Below are 16029 nucleotides of genomic sequence, written 5' to 3' on the forward strand. Positions count from 1 at the left end.
ACAGCGGAGAGGTGAGGGGTGCGCCGGGGCGGTCCCGGAGGAGTCGGGGAGAGGAGAGATGGTGCGGCGCTCACACTGCGCTGGGGGACTGTGGGCCTGCGGCGGCGGCAGCGGCAACGGCGTGGCGAGAGACACGGAGCGCGTAGAGAGAGAGAGGCAGAGAATTCAGACTCGCTCGAATCCAGCATATGCTGGAATCCCAGCATATGCTGGAATCCAGCATATGCTGGACTCTCTCAACGGTGGCTGGAACTCAGCGCTCGCTTAAACTTTCATGGATTTCAATTCTCGTGGTTCTTGGCCGGATTTCGTCGTGTGTATTTTTTGGATGAAATCCATGAAAGTCATTCCAGATTTTAAGTCAATGGAATAATGAATACACCTAGATTTGTATGGATTTTAAAAAGTCTGAAACGAATACACCCAGATTTATATGGACTTTTAAAAGTCTTAAACGAATACACCCAGATTTTTGCAGACTTTTAAAAGTCTGGAACGAATACACCCAGACTTTTAAAATCCATAGAAATCTATTAAAATCCACAACGAATACACCCCCCTTAATTTAAGGCTGCGATATTTTAAAATTTTAATCTTTTTTGTTTTTGGACTCCCTAATTTTTCATCAACTTTCATTATTAAGAATGGAATTATGATTTTTAATTGATTAATGCCCTTTTCAGCTCTACATGTATGGCTCCAGATTCTACAATGTTTGTCACGTTATATTTATACTTAATTTGTATTTTATGCCGCCGCCAGAATATATTACATGACGACGTTAGTATTGAACATCTAGTGCATACTGACGAGGCATAATAATATATTAGTAAAACAGAAAAAAAAAAGAAAAAGAAAAAAAAAGGTCAATGATTTCATATGGAATAATAAGGTGGTCCATAATCCATTTATTTCCCTTATGTAGTGATTAGTTCCGACTAAGAGCATCTCCAACGCGGGTGGCGAAGGCCGCGTCAATCCGAGTCGCTGGAGACCCGACATGATTCGAAGCCGTTGCGAAGCTAAGACCCGGGGTGAAGGCTGTGGTTGAGAGATCCGTGCAGAGAGAGGAAGAAAATGGAGGAAGAAAACGGTTTATATATATATATATATATATAGGAATGGGATCATATAGATCCCAATGCTTATAATAGATCCCTAGATCCAAATCTTGACCACACATTTATGACATGTGGCGCATCAAGATGGTGACACGTGGCAAGGATTCCAAGGCAAAATCTGGAGGGGTAAAATTGGAATGTAATTTTCGGATTTAATAATTAAAAAAATATATATTTTTTTTAGATTTTCTCAAAATAGATATATTTTAGATGCATATAGTTTCACACAAAGATGCATAAAGTTTTCACATGAAATGCATAACTTTGAACAGAAAAATGCATTTAATTTTTTCAATTTTGGTATTTTCACCACCCCACCTCATACCACCCCCCAATCCAGCCCACACCACCCCCCAACCCTCCCCATTACCACCCCCCAAAAATAGGCATGTTTCACATGCATATAAAATCAAACAAAAATGCATAAAGTTTTCACATAAAAATGCATTAAATTATAGTACAAAAAATGCATTTCATTTTAATAAATCTGGTAGTTTCGCCACCCCACCCCTGCCCCTGCCCCCCCCCCCCACCCCACCCACCCCCCCCCCAATTTTTTTTTTTTCAAAAACTGATTTTCTGATTGCTGGCCCACCCCCACCCCCCAACCCCCCACCCCACCCCCCAAATTTTTTCTTTTGAAAATCAGTTTTGAAAAAAATAAAAAAATAAATTTTGGGGGGGGGTGGGGGGGGGTCAGTGGTCAGAAAATCAGTTTTTGAGAAAAATAAAAAAAAATTGTGGGGGGGTGGGTGGGTGGGGGTAGGGGTGGGTCAGTGGTCAGAAAATCAGTTTTTAAAAAAATAATTTTTTTTTTTTGGGGTGGGGGGGGGGTAGGGGGTAGGGGGTGGGGTTCTGGGGTGGGGTGGGGTTCAGGGGTGTGGGGGGTGGGGTTGGGGTGGGGTGAAATCTTATGCATTTTTATATGAAACTTTATGCATTTTTATATGAAAGTTCATGCATTCTCGTATGAAACTTTATGCATCTAAAATATACCTATTTTGAGAAAATCTATTTTTTTTTTTTTTTCAAAAATTACATTCCAATTTTACCCCTCTCCAGATTTTGCCTTGAAATGCCTTGCCACGTGTCACCATCTTGATGCGCCACATGTCATAAATATGTGGTCTAGATTTGGATCTACGGATCTATTATAAGCATAGGGATCCACCGGAACCCAACCCTATATATATATATATATATATATATATATAATGAAACAAATATAGCATTTTTAATTTGGGGAAGGCAATGGAGGAAGAAAAGCTTTGGTTGAGAGAGAGGACAAAATTTGGGCTGGAAATCAGTTGCAGAGAGAGGGAAAATTTTGGGGAAGACTATGGGGAAAAAATGGGTAGGTGGGTAGGTGTTTGACTTTAAAAAAAATTGTTTTATTTATTGTTTTTTATTTTTTTGAATTTTAAAATTTAGCATTTTTTTTATTATTTTTCGTAATTTTTAGGATTTTTAAGTTTTAGTAATTTTTTTAGTTTTAATTTTAATGTAATTAAAAATTTAAAAATAAAAATGTAGAAATATTTATTTTGTGGAAATGAGGATATAAGACACCCTCTAAGCACCAATGCATTGGAGATGAGTGTGTCTTAGGTGGGGACCACCATCTAAAACACCCCCTAAGACACCATGCATTGGAGATGCTCTAACTCAATAATAATAATAACTCTAGATACTATTGTAATATCCCCTTGAGCAAGCAATTCCAAAGTAAAGAATGGAAGATTCAGAGAGATAAGTGAAGGAGAGAAGAAGAGAGAAAAACAGATTCTGTATTCTCATAACCGTATCTGCAAGTTCCATCATACATATATATATATATATATATATATATATATATATATATATGAATAAGTAATGTACAATAAATAATATTATTTACAATACTCCCCCTTGTACATTACTTGATTATGTTCATGCCTCTTTCGCTGAAAAACCCTGTGGGAAAAAACAGTCAAAGAAAAGAGTACATGTGATATGTATGACTTTGTGGTGCATTCATAGCAGGAATATGAGATTTTGTCACTCCTTTATGATCAGTAAATGCATCTGGCAAATTACTTGCTAAGTATTGCAAGTTAATTATCCTTTGAACTTCCAGTTCAGATTCATTAGTACGTGGATCTAAATAGTGAAGATTCTTTTCATTCCATGAAATTTCTCGACATTGTGTTGAAGTTGGGCTTTTGTCTCCCCCTAATGTCGGGAAATGATCTTCATCAAAAATACAGTCAGCGTACCGGGCAGTAAATTGATCCCCAGTCATGGGTTCAAGAAATTTAATTATAGATGGAGATTCATAACCCACGTATATACCTAGCTTACGCTGAGGGCCCATTGTGGTACGTTTTGGTGGCGCTATTGGAGTATAAACTCCACAACCAAAAATTCGCAGATGGGAAATGTTTGGTTCTTTACCACGTACTAATTGTATTGGGGAATATTCATGATATGCAGTTGGTCGGATTTGGAGCAAATTTGCAGCATGCAAAATCGCATGACCCCAACAAGTAATAGGTAAGTTTGATTTTTGTAGCAATGGTCTAGCTACTAGTTTTAAACGTTTGATCAAGGATTCAGCTAGACCATTTTGTGTGTGGACATATGGAACAGGATGCTCCACTTTGATACCCAATGACATACAATATTCATCAAAAGATTTTGATGTGAATTCACCAGCGTTATCCATTCGAATGGACTTTATTGGGTAATCAGGGAATTGAGCTCTTAATTCAATTATTTTGGCAATAAGCTTTGCAAATGCTTTATTGCGAGTAGATAATAAGCATACATAAGTCCATCGAGTAGAAGCATCAATCAGGACCATAAAATATTGGAATGGTCCGGACGCCGGGTGGATTGGTCCACATATATCTCCTTGAATTCGTTCAAGAAAAGAAGGAGATTCTAATTTAACTTTGGTACGAGAAGGTCGTACTATAAGCTTACCTTTTGCACATGCTTCACAAACAAATTCATTTGAATATGATAGATCTTTTGTTTGTATATTGTGCCCAATAGCATTATTAATAATCCGACATATCATATTTTGCCCAGGATGACCCAAACGTTCATGCCATAATATAAAAGATTTTGGGTCTTTAAATTTTACGCTTAACGCAACATGATTGTTAGGTTTAATGTGAGTATAATACAACCCAGTGGAGAAAGAAGGGAACTTCTCAAGAATTTGTTTTCTACATCCAACATTCTGAGTGATGATCAGAAATTCATTATTGTTATCAGTTTCAGTTTCAATGTGAAAACCGTTTAGTCGGATGTCTTTAAAACTAAGAAGGGTACGTTTTGATTGTGGATACAAAAGTGCATCATTGATAATTAATTCTGTACCCATAGGGAGTATTAGAGAAGCTCTTCCAGAGCCGACAATAAGGATATTGTCATTTGCAATTGTAGTGACACTCCCCCTTTTTTCAGTAAGAGTTTGAAAATATTTTCTATCAGTAAGTATAGTATGTGTTGTGGCACTATCCACTAGACACAATGTACTTTCATTCTCCATGAGTTGCAAGTTTGAGTTTGACATTCTAAAAGCAAAGAAGTAGAATATAAATCAAGAAAATAGCAAATAAAGATAGCAAATAGGTCACAATAATAATAGAATTTTAAGTATTGCAAACACACAAAAACAAACTAAATTACTAACAGTTTGCAAATAAAACGTGAACCATAAATAAAATCCTAAAATGTCTGAATAGTCCAACAAATGAAATTACTTTTTCATATAGATATTGCTTTTCCTCGGCCTCTCCCTCGACCACCTCTATAAGTGGTAGCATGTGCTTCAGGCACTGCTTGTGAACCAACTGGTCTTGCATTGTGGTTTCTCATCAAAAGTTGATTATGTTTCTCTGCTACAAGTAAAGCATAAATGAGTTCAGAATGCCTAGTATAATTCTTGGCCCTGTACTGCTGCTGGAGTACAAGGTTACTGGCATGAAAAGTAGATAGAGTCTTCTCTATCAAATCAATCTCTGTAACTTCTTGCTTACAGAGTTTCAGCTGTGACACAATACGGTGTAAGGTAGAATTGTACTCAATCACGGACTTAAAATCTTGAAAGCGTAAATTCAGCCAATCATATTGTGCCTGAGGGAGAATAATGGTATTTTGTTGATCAAAGCGATCCTTCAGGGATTGCCATAGGACAACAGGGTCCTTTTCAGTAAGGTACTCATTTTTTAAGTCCTTATTCAGATGATGACGCAAGAAAATCAAAGCTTTCGCCTTCTGGGCGAAGCTACATGAAGAATCTGGAACTATAGCGTCGCTCAGATCACATGAGGCGATGTATATTTCAACATCCAAAGTCCAAGTCAAATAGTTACCACCATCAAGAGCAAGTTCGATGAATTCTCTTTTGTTGATATCAGACATATTCAAACTATAACAAATAATGAAAAGAAAAAAAATTTCAATTACCAAGAGGAAAATAGATATTATATAATACATCTATCCCAACATATTAAATATATATATATATATATATATATATATATATATATATATATATTAACAATTAACAATTAAAAACGAATTCCAACATTCAATTTACTACCAGAAGTCAATCCATTAATTAAGAGACTATCCAATCTGACTATTACTCATGGGATTAACTTCAGAAACTCCATTCACTATGTTTCACTAATTGATTACTACAAAAATAGTGGATATATAGATATGCAAGATATATTCTATTAACAAAATCGAAGCAGCACACAATTTTTATAAGAATAATCCCAAATCAAACTTCTTCAAATTTCCAACAAAGAAAAAATACTTCTGAAAAGTTTGAACAATCAAAAATCCATGAATAATCAATTCAATCTGTTACGGTTATAAAGATTCGAGCGCAGTTATTGTGATGTTTGGGAAAATCAGTCTAGCGAAAGATTTTTTTTCACTTTATTTTATTTTTGGGAGAATAAAAGCGAATGAGATTAGATCTTCAAGTTTGTATTCATTCCGAAAAGTTACCGAAACAATTATATACACACAATCAAATTAAATTACACGCAATTAGAATCAAATAGCCAAATTCTTCAAACTTTCGCAAAGTTGGGCGTTAAAGTCAGAAGCGAAGAAAGAAAGAAAAAAATCACCTTGCAAGAAAAATACGATTTTTTCTTATGGTCTATCTCCGTGTTCACTCAATTGGCTAGAGACTCGTGCTGATAACGTATTGTAATATCCCCTTGAGCAAGCAATTCCAAAGTAAAGAATGGAAGATTCAGAGAGATAAGTGAAGGAGAGAAGAAGAGAGAAAAACAGATTCTGTATTCTCATAACCGTATCTGCAAGTTCCATCATACATATATATATATATATATATATATATATATATATATATATATATATATATATATATATATAAATAAGTAATGTACAATAAAATATTATTTACAATAGATACAACCAGAAAATGATTTTTGGTAATTGATCCTAATTATGGACATCCTTATAAATGGGATAATAGTAGTATATGTTATTCACTACATACATCTCGTGAGAGTTCGTTAGTTGAATTTGATAGGCAAAAATCGAATAATTCTTTATGAGATACAAGATATAGTATATTTTATCATGAAAATAAACATATGTAATAATAAATCAAATCAAATTAGTATAAATTAGATCATACTCAAATCAACAACCAAGTTAGTTTAAATTTTAGACTAAATATTCAAACAAATTAAAATACAATTTACACGACGTCAATGAGATTTAAATCCGCGATTTATTGTAAAAAAGATTTTAGTGTCTCAATTTTATTGCTTGAACTAGACCTCATCTACTTCAAAAATTGAATTGTTAAGTGCGGACAACACTCTCTATTTAAACTCATTCGCTAAGGGTGTGGTTGCTTTGGTTGTAAAATTTGCAATGGAAAATGATGGATAAGAAAATATGAGAAACTATTATATATTTTTTTTACCATATATTTACTAGAGATGAAAAGATGAGAAAATGTTGAAAAATATTTTCACACCCCTACTTTAGGATAATATTATTCAACATTAGAGAGAAAATGAGTTATCCAGAAAATTTTTCACCTTGTTTGAATTTTATTTTTCATCATAGTAAATATGTGAAAATGGTGAAAAATTGATGAAAATATATTTTTTCTATCAAATGAACGCACCCTAAACGTAAAATATTTTCTAAATTAAACAATAGAAAACACAAAATAATGTTCTATTTGAGGCCCAATATCGAAGGTGTGAGCCCAAAGCACGACAAAGTGTTTGGAACTTGGGTTATACATGTAAATTTTGTCATATTAAATAATTTTAATATGTTAATAGTGATTATATATTGAAGCAAATAAGTATTAAAATTTAAAAGGCAGACATTTAATAATATTTCTGTGTATAACACTAAATGATCAAAACGACAAGTTTATGGAATATTAGTACTATATAATTGTCAGTCAAATTTATTAGCGCTGTCGTATTCTTCTCGTTTTAGTACATTTTTATTAAGAGAAATCACGTGATTCTTTTAATTTGTTGGACTTATATATTTTTAATATGAAAATATGACTTCAAGTACAATAGCAAATATACATTTATTTTTCGTTATAAAAAAGATATGAACATAGATAAGTATGAATAGGGCTGGGATCGGGGAGACGGGTACCCTACCCAAAAAAATCGGGTACCCAATCCCAAATATGACGGAAAATCGATACACGACCCCAAACCCGATTAAAAAATCGGGTACCCTAATACCCGACTCGGGTATCCGAATTACCCGATCAAAATGTTAATTTCCAAAGTCAAACTAGAAATCGGGTAAATCGGGTATTAGGGAACCCGAATTACCCGATTTGGCTTAATAGGGTATTCGGGGTACCCTAATACCCGATTAAAAAAAAAATCGAAAATGTGCCCTCTATTTTAAGCCCTTTCCCTATATAATTGTGTACGTTTTCAATCCCATGTATTAACAAATACTATATAACAACAAATCAAAAATCAACAAGCACAAATTTCAGCTCCCAAGTCTAAAATTTTAAATTGAACGAACATCTAAAGTACCCAAGTACGTTGTGACATAAACAAATGTCAAAGTCAAATACTCAAATACATCACAATCACAAAATGACAAAATGATACCCATGGGTCATGACAAAGTACCCGATACCCGATTTTTTCGGATCGGGTAATCGAGTACTCGATACCCGATCCCAAACTTCTCAGCCCTAAGTATGAATAAACTTGTGCCTAACACTAAATGTAACTTTTAAGATTAATCATTATGTATTTAACTCAATTCCTAAACTCTGTTTTGTTTACTAAGTATTACTAGCATTTGCACCCCGTGCAAGGCACGAGAAAATATTTTTAAATTTTAAATTTATATAAAATTAATACTAATTCAATTATCATACTTATAAATATAATAATAAAATTAATTTTAATTGAATATATTTGAGTTAAATATCAAAATAAAAAAATAAAGAAGAATTCACAATTATAAAATATGATACTATGAAAAGTTAAAAAAAATAAAAAAATTATAAAAAAATAAATTTATTCAAAAAAGATGAGAGAGTAGAGATAAATTTTTAAAATTTTACTAATATTTAAACAAGTATAACTTTTTACATTTTAAATCAAATATTTACATAAAATATATCACATTAAAGCTCTTATCGTGATCTTTAATTTGATATGCATATTAAATATTTTTTAATTAATCGAATTTCTTAATTTAGGAAAGAAATAAAACAAAAATAAAAAGTTAAAAAAAGAAAAAGAAAAAATATAGTATCCAAATAAACAATCAATTTTATTATAATTACAAAATTTTCATTCAGTTTTTAAATTAATTTGAATTTAAAAGTTACCTTTTTGATATATTATAAATTATAAATTATAGATTGTAGATATGAATTCTTTTAATAATTTTAGTATCTTTGGGCCTTTTCTGCAATTGGACCACACATTGCAAATTCAAAACCCTAAACCCCCAAATCCAAATAGAATAAAACAAAAACAAAAATAAAATAATAAAACATCATTGACTGAAGAACTTGTGGAAATGGATGATTCTCTTCACCTCCACAAACTCATAAATTCAAATTATCCATTCAAAATCTACTTAGCTCTCACCTCACACCAACAACAACAAAACTCAATGCCACCTCCATTAAACTTAACTCACTCTTCTTACCAATAATCCTCTCCACAATCATTCACAATGATTGCAACCCTCTCTTCATCTCCTCACCCACTGCCCAGATTCAGCACTTCAAGAACACCCATCTCCGATTTCTCCCCCAATTCCAAAACCCATTTATCTTCTTCACCATGTTCGATAATTTGCAGAGGAAGTCCGTTTCTCTCTTCACCATGTTCGATAATTTGCAGAGGAAGTCCGTTTCTCTTCAGGAGCAGAGGATTGAGGCATAATACGAGGAAAAAGTTTCAAACTTGCGCGATTGGCGGGCTCGATCTAGCTGGGTTCGAGAGCGCTCAATCAGTAATTGAAGCAGCCGCGGTTTTGACTGCGATCATCGTAGTTCACGAGAGCGGCCATTTCTTCGCGGCCTATCTTCAGGGGATTCATGTGAGTAAATTCGCTGTTGGATTCGGTCCAATTTTAGCTAGATTCAATTCGAAAAACGTTGAGTATTCGATTAGGGCTTTTCCCCTTGGTGGATTTGTCGCGTTTCCTGATAATGATCCCGATAGCGAAATCCCTAATGATGATGTGAATTTGCTGAAAAATAGGCCGATTTTCGATAGGGTTGTTGTGATTTCTGCTGGTGTGATTGCCAACATTGTGTTTGCTTATGTTATCATCTTTGCACAAGTACTGTTTGTTGGATTGCCTGTTCAAGAATCGTTCCCCGGCGTGCTTGTGCCGGAGGTGAGGCCGTTTTCGGCTGCCTCAAGAGACGGTTTGTTGCCCGGTGATGTCATTTTAGGCGTAGACGACATTGAGCTTTCACGAACTGGCCCTAGTTTGGTTTCTGAGGTCGTTGACGCAATTAGGAATAGCCCAAAAAGGAAGGTGGTGTTCAAAATCGGGAGGGGAGGCGAGAATGTGAAGATCAACATCACTCCGGATGAGAATGTGGATGGTACCGGGAGGATTGGAGTTCAGTTGTCGCCTAATGTGAAGTTGACGAAGGTTAAGCCGAGGGATCTGTTTGAGGTGTTCCGTTTCTCTGGCCGTGAGTTCTGGGGCCTGTCATCGAATGTTCTTGATAGTTTGAAGCAGACATTTATGAATTTCTCTCAGTCTGCGAGTAAGGTTTCTGGCCCCGTTGCTATTATAGCCGTTGGTGCAGAGGTTGCAAAGTCGAACGCTGATGGACTTTTCCAGTTTGCTGCTATTTTGAATCTGAATCTCGCTGTGATAAACCTTCTGCCTCTGCCTGCTTTGGATGGTGGCTCGTTGGCGTTCATCCTCATAGAGGCGGCCAGAGGCGGGAGGAAGCTCCCGTTTGAGTTGGAGCAGCGGATCATGTCGTCTGGGATCATGCTGGTTATCATCCTCGGGGTTTTCCTCCTTGTTCGTGATACGTTAAACCTGGACATCATCAAGGATTTGTTATGATGCTTGCTCAGATTCGATGATTTGCATCATGCTTCGCTTTCTTGATCGCGTTGCAGGCGTTTTGGTGTATGGAGATGCGAGGGGGTGGCAAAGGATGCATACACTGTTGTTTCGTCTAAGACCACACGATAAGTCCCTTTTTCATCTGGATCTCATTGAGCCCTAGCTAGTGTCTATTATTGATTGTCTAGTGCTCAACACATTGGGCTAAATACTTAGATTCTATATAATGTTTATAAATTCGAGAACCAATTTACAGTTACAAGTTGGAGGTGAACGCGTGATATACGTATTTCTGGCCCGATCATTCTGATATGATGAATTCATGATCTTTGTATAGTTTCTCGAGATCATATGTGTATCATTTTTCGTGTTGCTGCCTAATCTATTATCCGTGCTGCTGTAATATTCTCGTTCTTGAAATGCTTATGATGTCGATGTCTTTGTTGCCGGTTGTTAGCTGCTGCATTGTTGTTGTCGTCGTCGTTGTTGTTGTTATTGTTCAGATAAATCAATGAGACCTTTGGTTATGAAATAGCATGTTTTTGGGTGAAGTTCACCTCTCTCTCTCTGTGCTACATTCTCTCTCTTGGGTGAAGTTCTTCAATATCAAGGGGGTGTTTGGTTTTGGGTTTTACATCATATTAGTTAAGTTAATACAGAATAGTAAAGAGTTTGGTATTCTATAACACTTATGCGGATGGTCCTGTGATATGTGAAGGCCCTGAGCTAAAAATCCGGATTACGTAGGATTATTAATACCGCTTCCCCCCTCGGATTACGCAGGACAATTAATACGGCCTTGCAATTGTGTCCATTTTAATCTTATCTAACCTAGAAATATGGATATCAAACGAAAATCATGATTAATTAACCATAATAGCAAACAACCAACCAATATTAGTAACACATATTTATTCACGCTAATAATTTAGTTTACCAACTTTTTTTTGACTAATCCCTTACCAAAAACCAAACACGCCCCAAGAGTGGGAGATTTATCTCTCTCTCTCCATGTTACATCTTATGGCATAAACCTAGTGAGCTCATCTATATGATTGCTTTTACATTGAAGGAAATGAAATTGGTTGGTTACAATATTTCTCTAGATAGGTAGTCAATAATTATCTACACTACTTATTAATGATATAGTAATAATAAGTTGCATATCTAGCTTTAAAATAACAAGTGAGAAGTGCAAGTTAAAAAGAAAAAATAATAACAAGTGAGAAGTGTTGAAGATGATTCAAGAAAAGATAATTTTCAATTCATTAAATTTACTTGCCTTCTGTTTCTTGTTTGTTAAAGAAGGCTATAATTGAAGAGGAACTGTTGAAATACAACTTTCACACACGATATAATTCTATTTTGAAAAGGAGAAACATCAAGAAGCCAAAGTTATGTAGTAAATATTTTAACATGATTATCTTCATCGGCCACCTCCACCGCCGGAGCCGCTGCCTACCCCAACGCCGGTGCCTGAGCCGGAACCACCACCTACTCCCACGCCAATCCCAATGCCGATACCTACACCAACTCCTCCACCGCGCCCTCCGCCAGCTCCACCTCCTAGGCCACCACCAGCTCCGCCTCCTAATCCTCCACCAGCACCACCACCGAACCCACCACCATGCCCCGAACCACCACCTAAACCTCCTCCTCCACCGCCACCACCTCCTCCGCCTCCACCTCCACCACCGCCAACACCTCCGGCACCAACACCTCCACCGGCACCAAATCCACTACCATGGCCAGATCCTCCCCCTAAACCACCTCCTCCACCTCCGCCTCCACCCCCACCACCACCTCCTCCACCTACTCCACCTGCACCGCCTCCAACACCACCTCCCGCTCCAAACCCTCCACCGGAACCGGAACCACCCCCAACCCCGCCTCCACCACCTTGTCCTCCTCCTCCACCCCCTCCAAGACCTCCACCTCCACCCGCTCCGCCTCCAACACCACCTCCCGCTCCAAACCCTCCACCCGAGCCAGAACCACCCCCGATCCCGCCTCCACCACCTTGTCCTCCTCCTCCACCCCCTCCAAGTCCCCCTCCTCCACCGGCACCCCCACCAACCCCACCTCCAGCTCCAAATCCTCCTCCACTCCCGGAACCTCCCCCTACTCCTCCTCCTCCTCCTCCACCAAGTCCACCACCCCCTCCAACTCCACCACCACCACCTAGTCCACCTCCACCTCCACCACCACGTCCACCACCAAGGCCTCCGCCTCCTCCTGCACCACCACCTAGTCCACCTCCACCACCACGTCCACCACCAAAGCCTCCGCCTCCTCCACGTCCCCCACCATAACCTCCGCCCCTCCCACGGCCGTAGCAGCCGCGCCGGCTATACCTGCAATCATCCTCTCTCCAACCCTCCTTGTCAACTCTTTCATCACCAAGAATCTCCCCACTCAAATTCAACACCAAGATCATGAGAAGGGCCAAACCACACACCCATTTTTGAGAAAACCCCATTGCTATGAAACTCAGAAAAGGCTTAGTTATCTCGCTTCAACGCTGCATGCTGCTTATATATAGAGCAACAATGGAGGAACAGCTCAGTCACATCTACCCACCATTAATGCACACAAACTTGCATGGTTACATCGACGCGTTTGAGCAGATGGGGAAGTGGCGGGAGAGTAATTAATGTTCAAAAAGTCAATCCAGATAAGGGGTTGAAACTGGTAATTAACTTTCAAATTCAACTTACCGACACACACACACACACTCTCTCTCTCTTATTTAAGGTTTTTGTAGTGATGGAGATAAAACATGGGTCAACTAATAGTATTAACAAAGTTTGCTAGGATATTTCTTTGCACAACAAGCACACACAAACACTAGCATAGAGTAGAGAGGTCCATTTAAATCCTTGATTTCTAAAATTTAAATTTATTAAAAGTTGTGGTTGGAATAGTGAAATAATTAATGCTTCAATTTCAAAATACTTGCTATATCAAGTAATTTATTTATTTATTTAAAAAAAAAATATGATTTTCGCATCCTGTATTCAAGAGATGGACTTATAACTCATATAAACTCTTTTAGGTTATTTTTTTTTGGTTAATTGGCTATAAATACAAGATTTATACCTAAATTTTGATTTTTAATCCTAACTATTTTTTTGGTCAACAAATACATAAATTTTTAAACATTTTAGAATTTGAAGGTATATATTGCTGGAAATCTCTTGATGATACCCATATTGTTGGGTTTCACCGGAAGTGGTGGGAAAAATAAATATAGAGTTTCATGACATCGATTTTCATGTCATTTTTCGACCACTATCAGTTATCAAAATCTAACAATATGAGTATTATTAGAAATATAACTTAAAGAGCTTTCCAACAGCATCTTCGGATTGCTCATTGAATTTCAGACAATCAAATTATTAGCCAACGAACTTTGAGCTTAGGTCAATTTTTTTTTAAAAAAAACAATAATTTATGTGTATTTTTATTGCAAAATAGATTTGTTTAAAAACCAAAATTTGGATATAGTTCGCATATTTATAGGTAATTAATCTTTTTTTTATAATTTATAGTTCGTATAATTTATTATAGCAAATAGAAAAAGAATTTAAGTGTCCAGTTTTCTCCAAATAAAATAAAATTAAATAAAAACCTTTAATGATTACAGTTAGATGGAGAAATATGTGAATTGTGTATCTGACCTGTTCAAGCACTAGACTCAGTCCACCTTATCATTAATATCTCACATGCATTCATTTATTACAAGTATTATTGCCAGAACTGTATAAAAACAATTATGTATATTATTAATAATAATAGTAATACTAATAATAAAATAATTACTATTATGATAAAGAGGACTTTTATGAATTAACGAATCGCAATAATTAAACTCTTGCTTAAAAAATACTTAACAGCGATACACCAGTCGCATTTATAACCAAGAATAATGTACAAAAAAAATTCGAGTATAAGTGTATAACCAAATTATTGAATTTGAGCTATAAATTTTATTCATTTGATAGACAATGCCGTTATCATATCCAAAATTTGAGACGAAAATTCCTCTTTTTTTTTTTTTTTTTGAGTTACAACTCAGGTACATTTTGAAAAGGAAAATTCTCTTGCTAAGTACTTATAAATTCCACACTTTTAAATGACACAAGTTCTAATAAAATAATTCAGTGTGTTGTGAGTGGAGAAATAGTCTCAATTTATTAATTATAAGTGAAAATTTACTAAAAATAGACTGGGTACAATTATTATGGACGAATAAAGATGACAAACTAAATACATTTAATTATATGGACAGATAAAGTATCTAATTCTACTAGTAGTGTAGTGCAGTAATATTGCATTGAATGACAGCATAATGAGACGCATGGTCATACGAAAGAGTCTCAAAAGTGGCGTAGCCACGAGCTAGCCGGAACTTTCCGGTGCCGCCCACCACCGCCACCTCCCTCACTCGCTCGAATTGGGCACTCGTCCCTTGCAATTCCAAGGTGCTACCCTTATACTCTTCATTGATGAACACAATCGATATTAAGACATGTGTGTTGGACCCATCTAGGGCTGACGTCACATATATACCTTGGGCCCGAGCAATTTGGGCCGAGCTTTCCTCAACCCCTTCGGTTATTGGATCGTCCGTGCAGAAAATGGCCCCAAATTTCGTGAAACTAAGCAGCCCGTTTGACTGGCCCGTTATCTCGATCACGGTCGCGTTAGGCCCGCCCGAATAATCTTGGAAGTAGGTTGTCATTTTGGTCTCTTTGATAAGCCCTAATTCTGCATTTGAAAATGTGAAGAATGCAATAAATATTAGAGAAATAGGTAATTTAATTGCCATAATTGACCTTAAAATTGCAAACTCGAAATGAAAGTGGAAATATATTTTTGATTTGTACTTGTGTTTTTGTATAATTTGTTGCTTTCGGGATGTTTTTATAACGTAGATAGCTGAAAAAGAGCCAAAACTTAGCATATGAATCATCGATTAATTAATGGGATTTGGATTAATTTCATAAAATACCTCTTCTTGTACTTTAGTTCTATGCTAAGTATGATTAATATTTGTTTATATGAAATTGGGCACTAGCAAACGACATATAGAATCCACGTCGAGAGTCTGATTTGATTTCTCTATTTTTCGGGCAAATGAGATGAGATCCAGTGTTCCACAATTTTATATGTGCCACTGTGTCCCATGTTTATATCTATTATTTTAAAAATATTATTTATAAAAATAAAATTTATTATAATAATATGAACTATATTTAATTTTTATTTTAAAAAATTAAAATTTTTAAAAAATATA

The 16029-nt window shown here is 36.1% G+C and overlaps 4 protein-coding genes across 4 annotated transcripts; 1 reads left to right on the forward strand and 3 right to left on the reverse strand.

Annotated features, from left to right (window-relative positions):
* Positions 1-4827: 4827 nt before the first annotated feature.
* On the reverse strand, positions 4828-6436 carry LOC131012685 (uncharacterized). Its single transcript, XM_057940679.1, has 2 exons — positions 6260-6436; positions 4828-5541 (listed from the first exon to the last, which is right to left on the reverse strand). The coding sequence occupies exon 2, from the start codon at positions 5532-5534 to the stop codon at positions 4878-4880; it is 657 nt and encodes a 218-aa protein (XP_057796662.1). The 5' UTR covers positions 5535-5541; positions 6260-6436; the 3' UTR covers positions 4828-4877.
* Positions 6437-9202: 2766 nt separating this feature from the next.
* LOC131012686 (probable membrane metalloprotease ARASP2, chloroplastic) lies at positions 9203-11286 on the forward strand. The gene has a single exon (XM_057940680.1). The coding sequence runs from the start codon at positions 9363-9365 to the stop codon at positions 10725-10727; it is 1365 nt and encodes a 454-aa protein (XP_057796663.1). The 5' UTR covers positions 9203-9362; the 3' UTR covers positions 10728-11286.
* An 870-nt stretch (positions 11287-12156) lies between these two features.
* Positions 12157-13209, reverse strand: LOC131007853 (glycine-rich cell wall structural protein 1-like). Its single transcript, XM_057934767.1, has one exon. The coding sequence runs from the start codon at positions 13207-13209 to the stop codon at positions 12157-12159; it is 1053 nt and encodes a 350-aa protein (XP_057790750.1).
* A 1711-nt stretch (positions 13210-14920) lies between these two features.
* LOC131007854 (dirigent protein 22-like) lies at positions 14921-15561 on the reverse strand. The gene has a single exon (XM_057934768.1). It carries the CDS (start codon positions 15559-15561, stop codon positions 15040-15042), a length of 522 nt encoding a protein of 173 aa, XP_057790751.1. The 3' UTR covers positions 14921-15039.
* Positions 15562-16029: the final 468 nt, after the last annotated feature.

This window comes from Salvia miltiorrhiza, chromosome 2, assembly GCF_028751815.1.
Source record: "Salvia miltiorrhiza cultivar Shanhuang (shh) chromosome 2, IMPLAD_Smil_shh, whole genome shotgun sequence".
NCBI lineage: Eukaryota > Viridiplantae > Streptophyta > Magnoliopsida > Lamiales > Lamiaceae > Salvia > Salvia miltiorrhiza.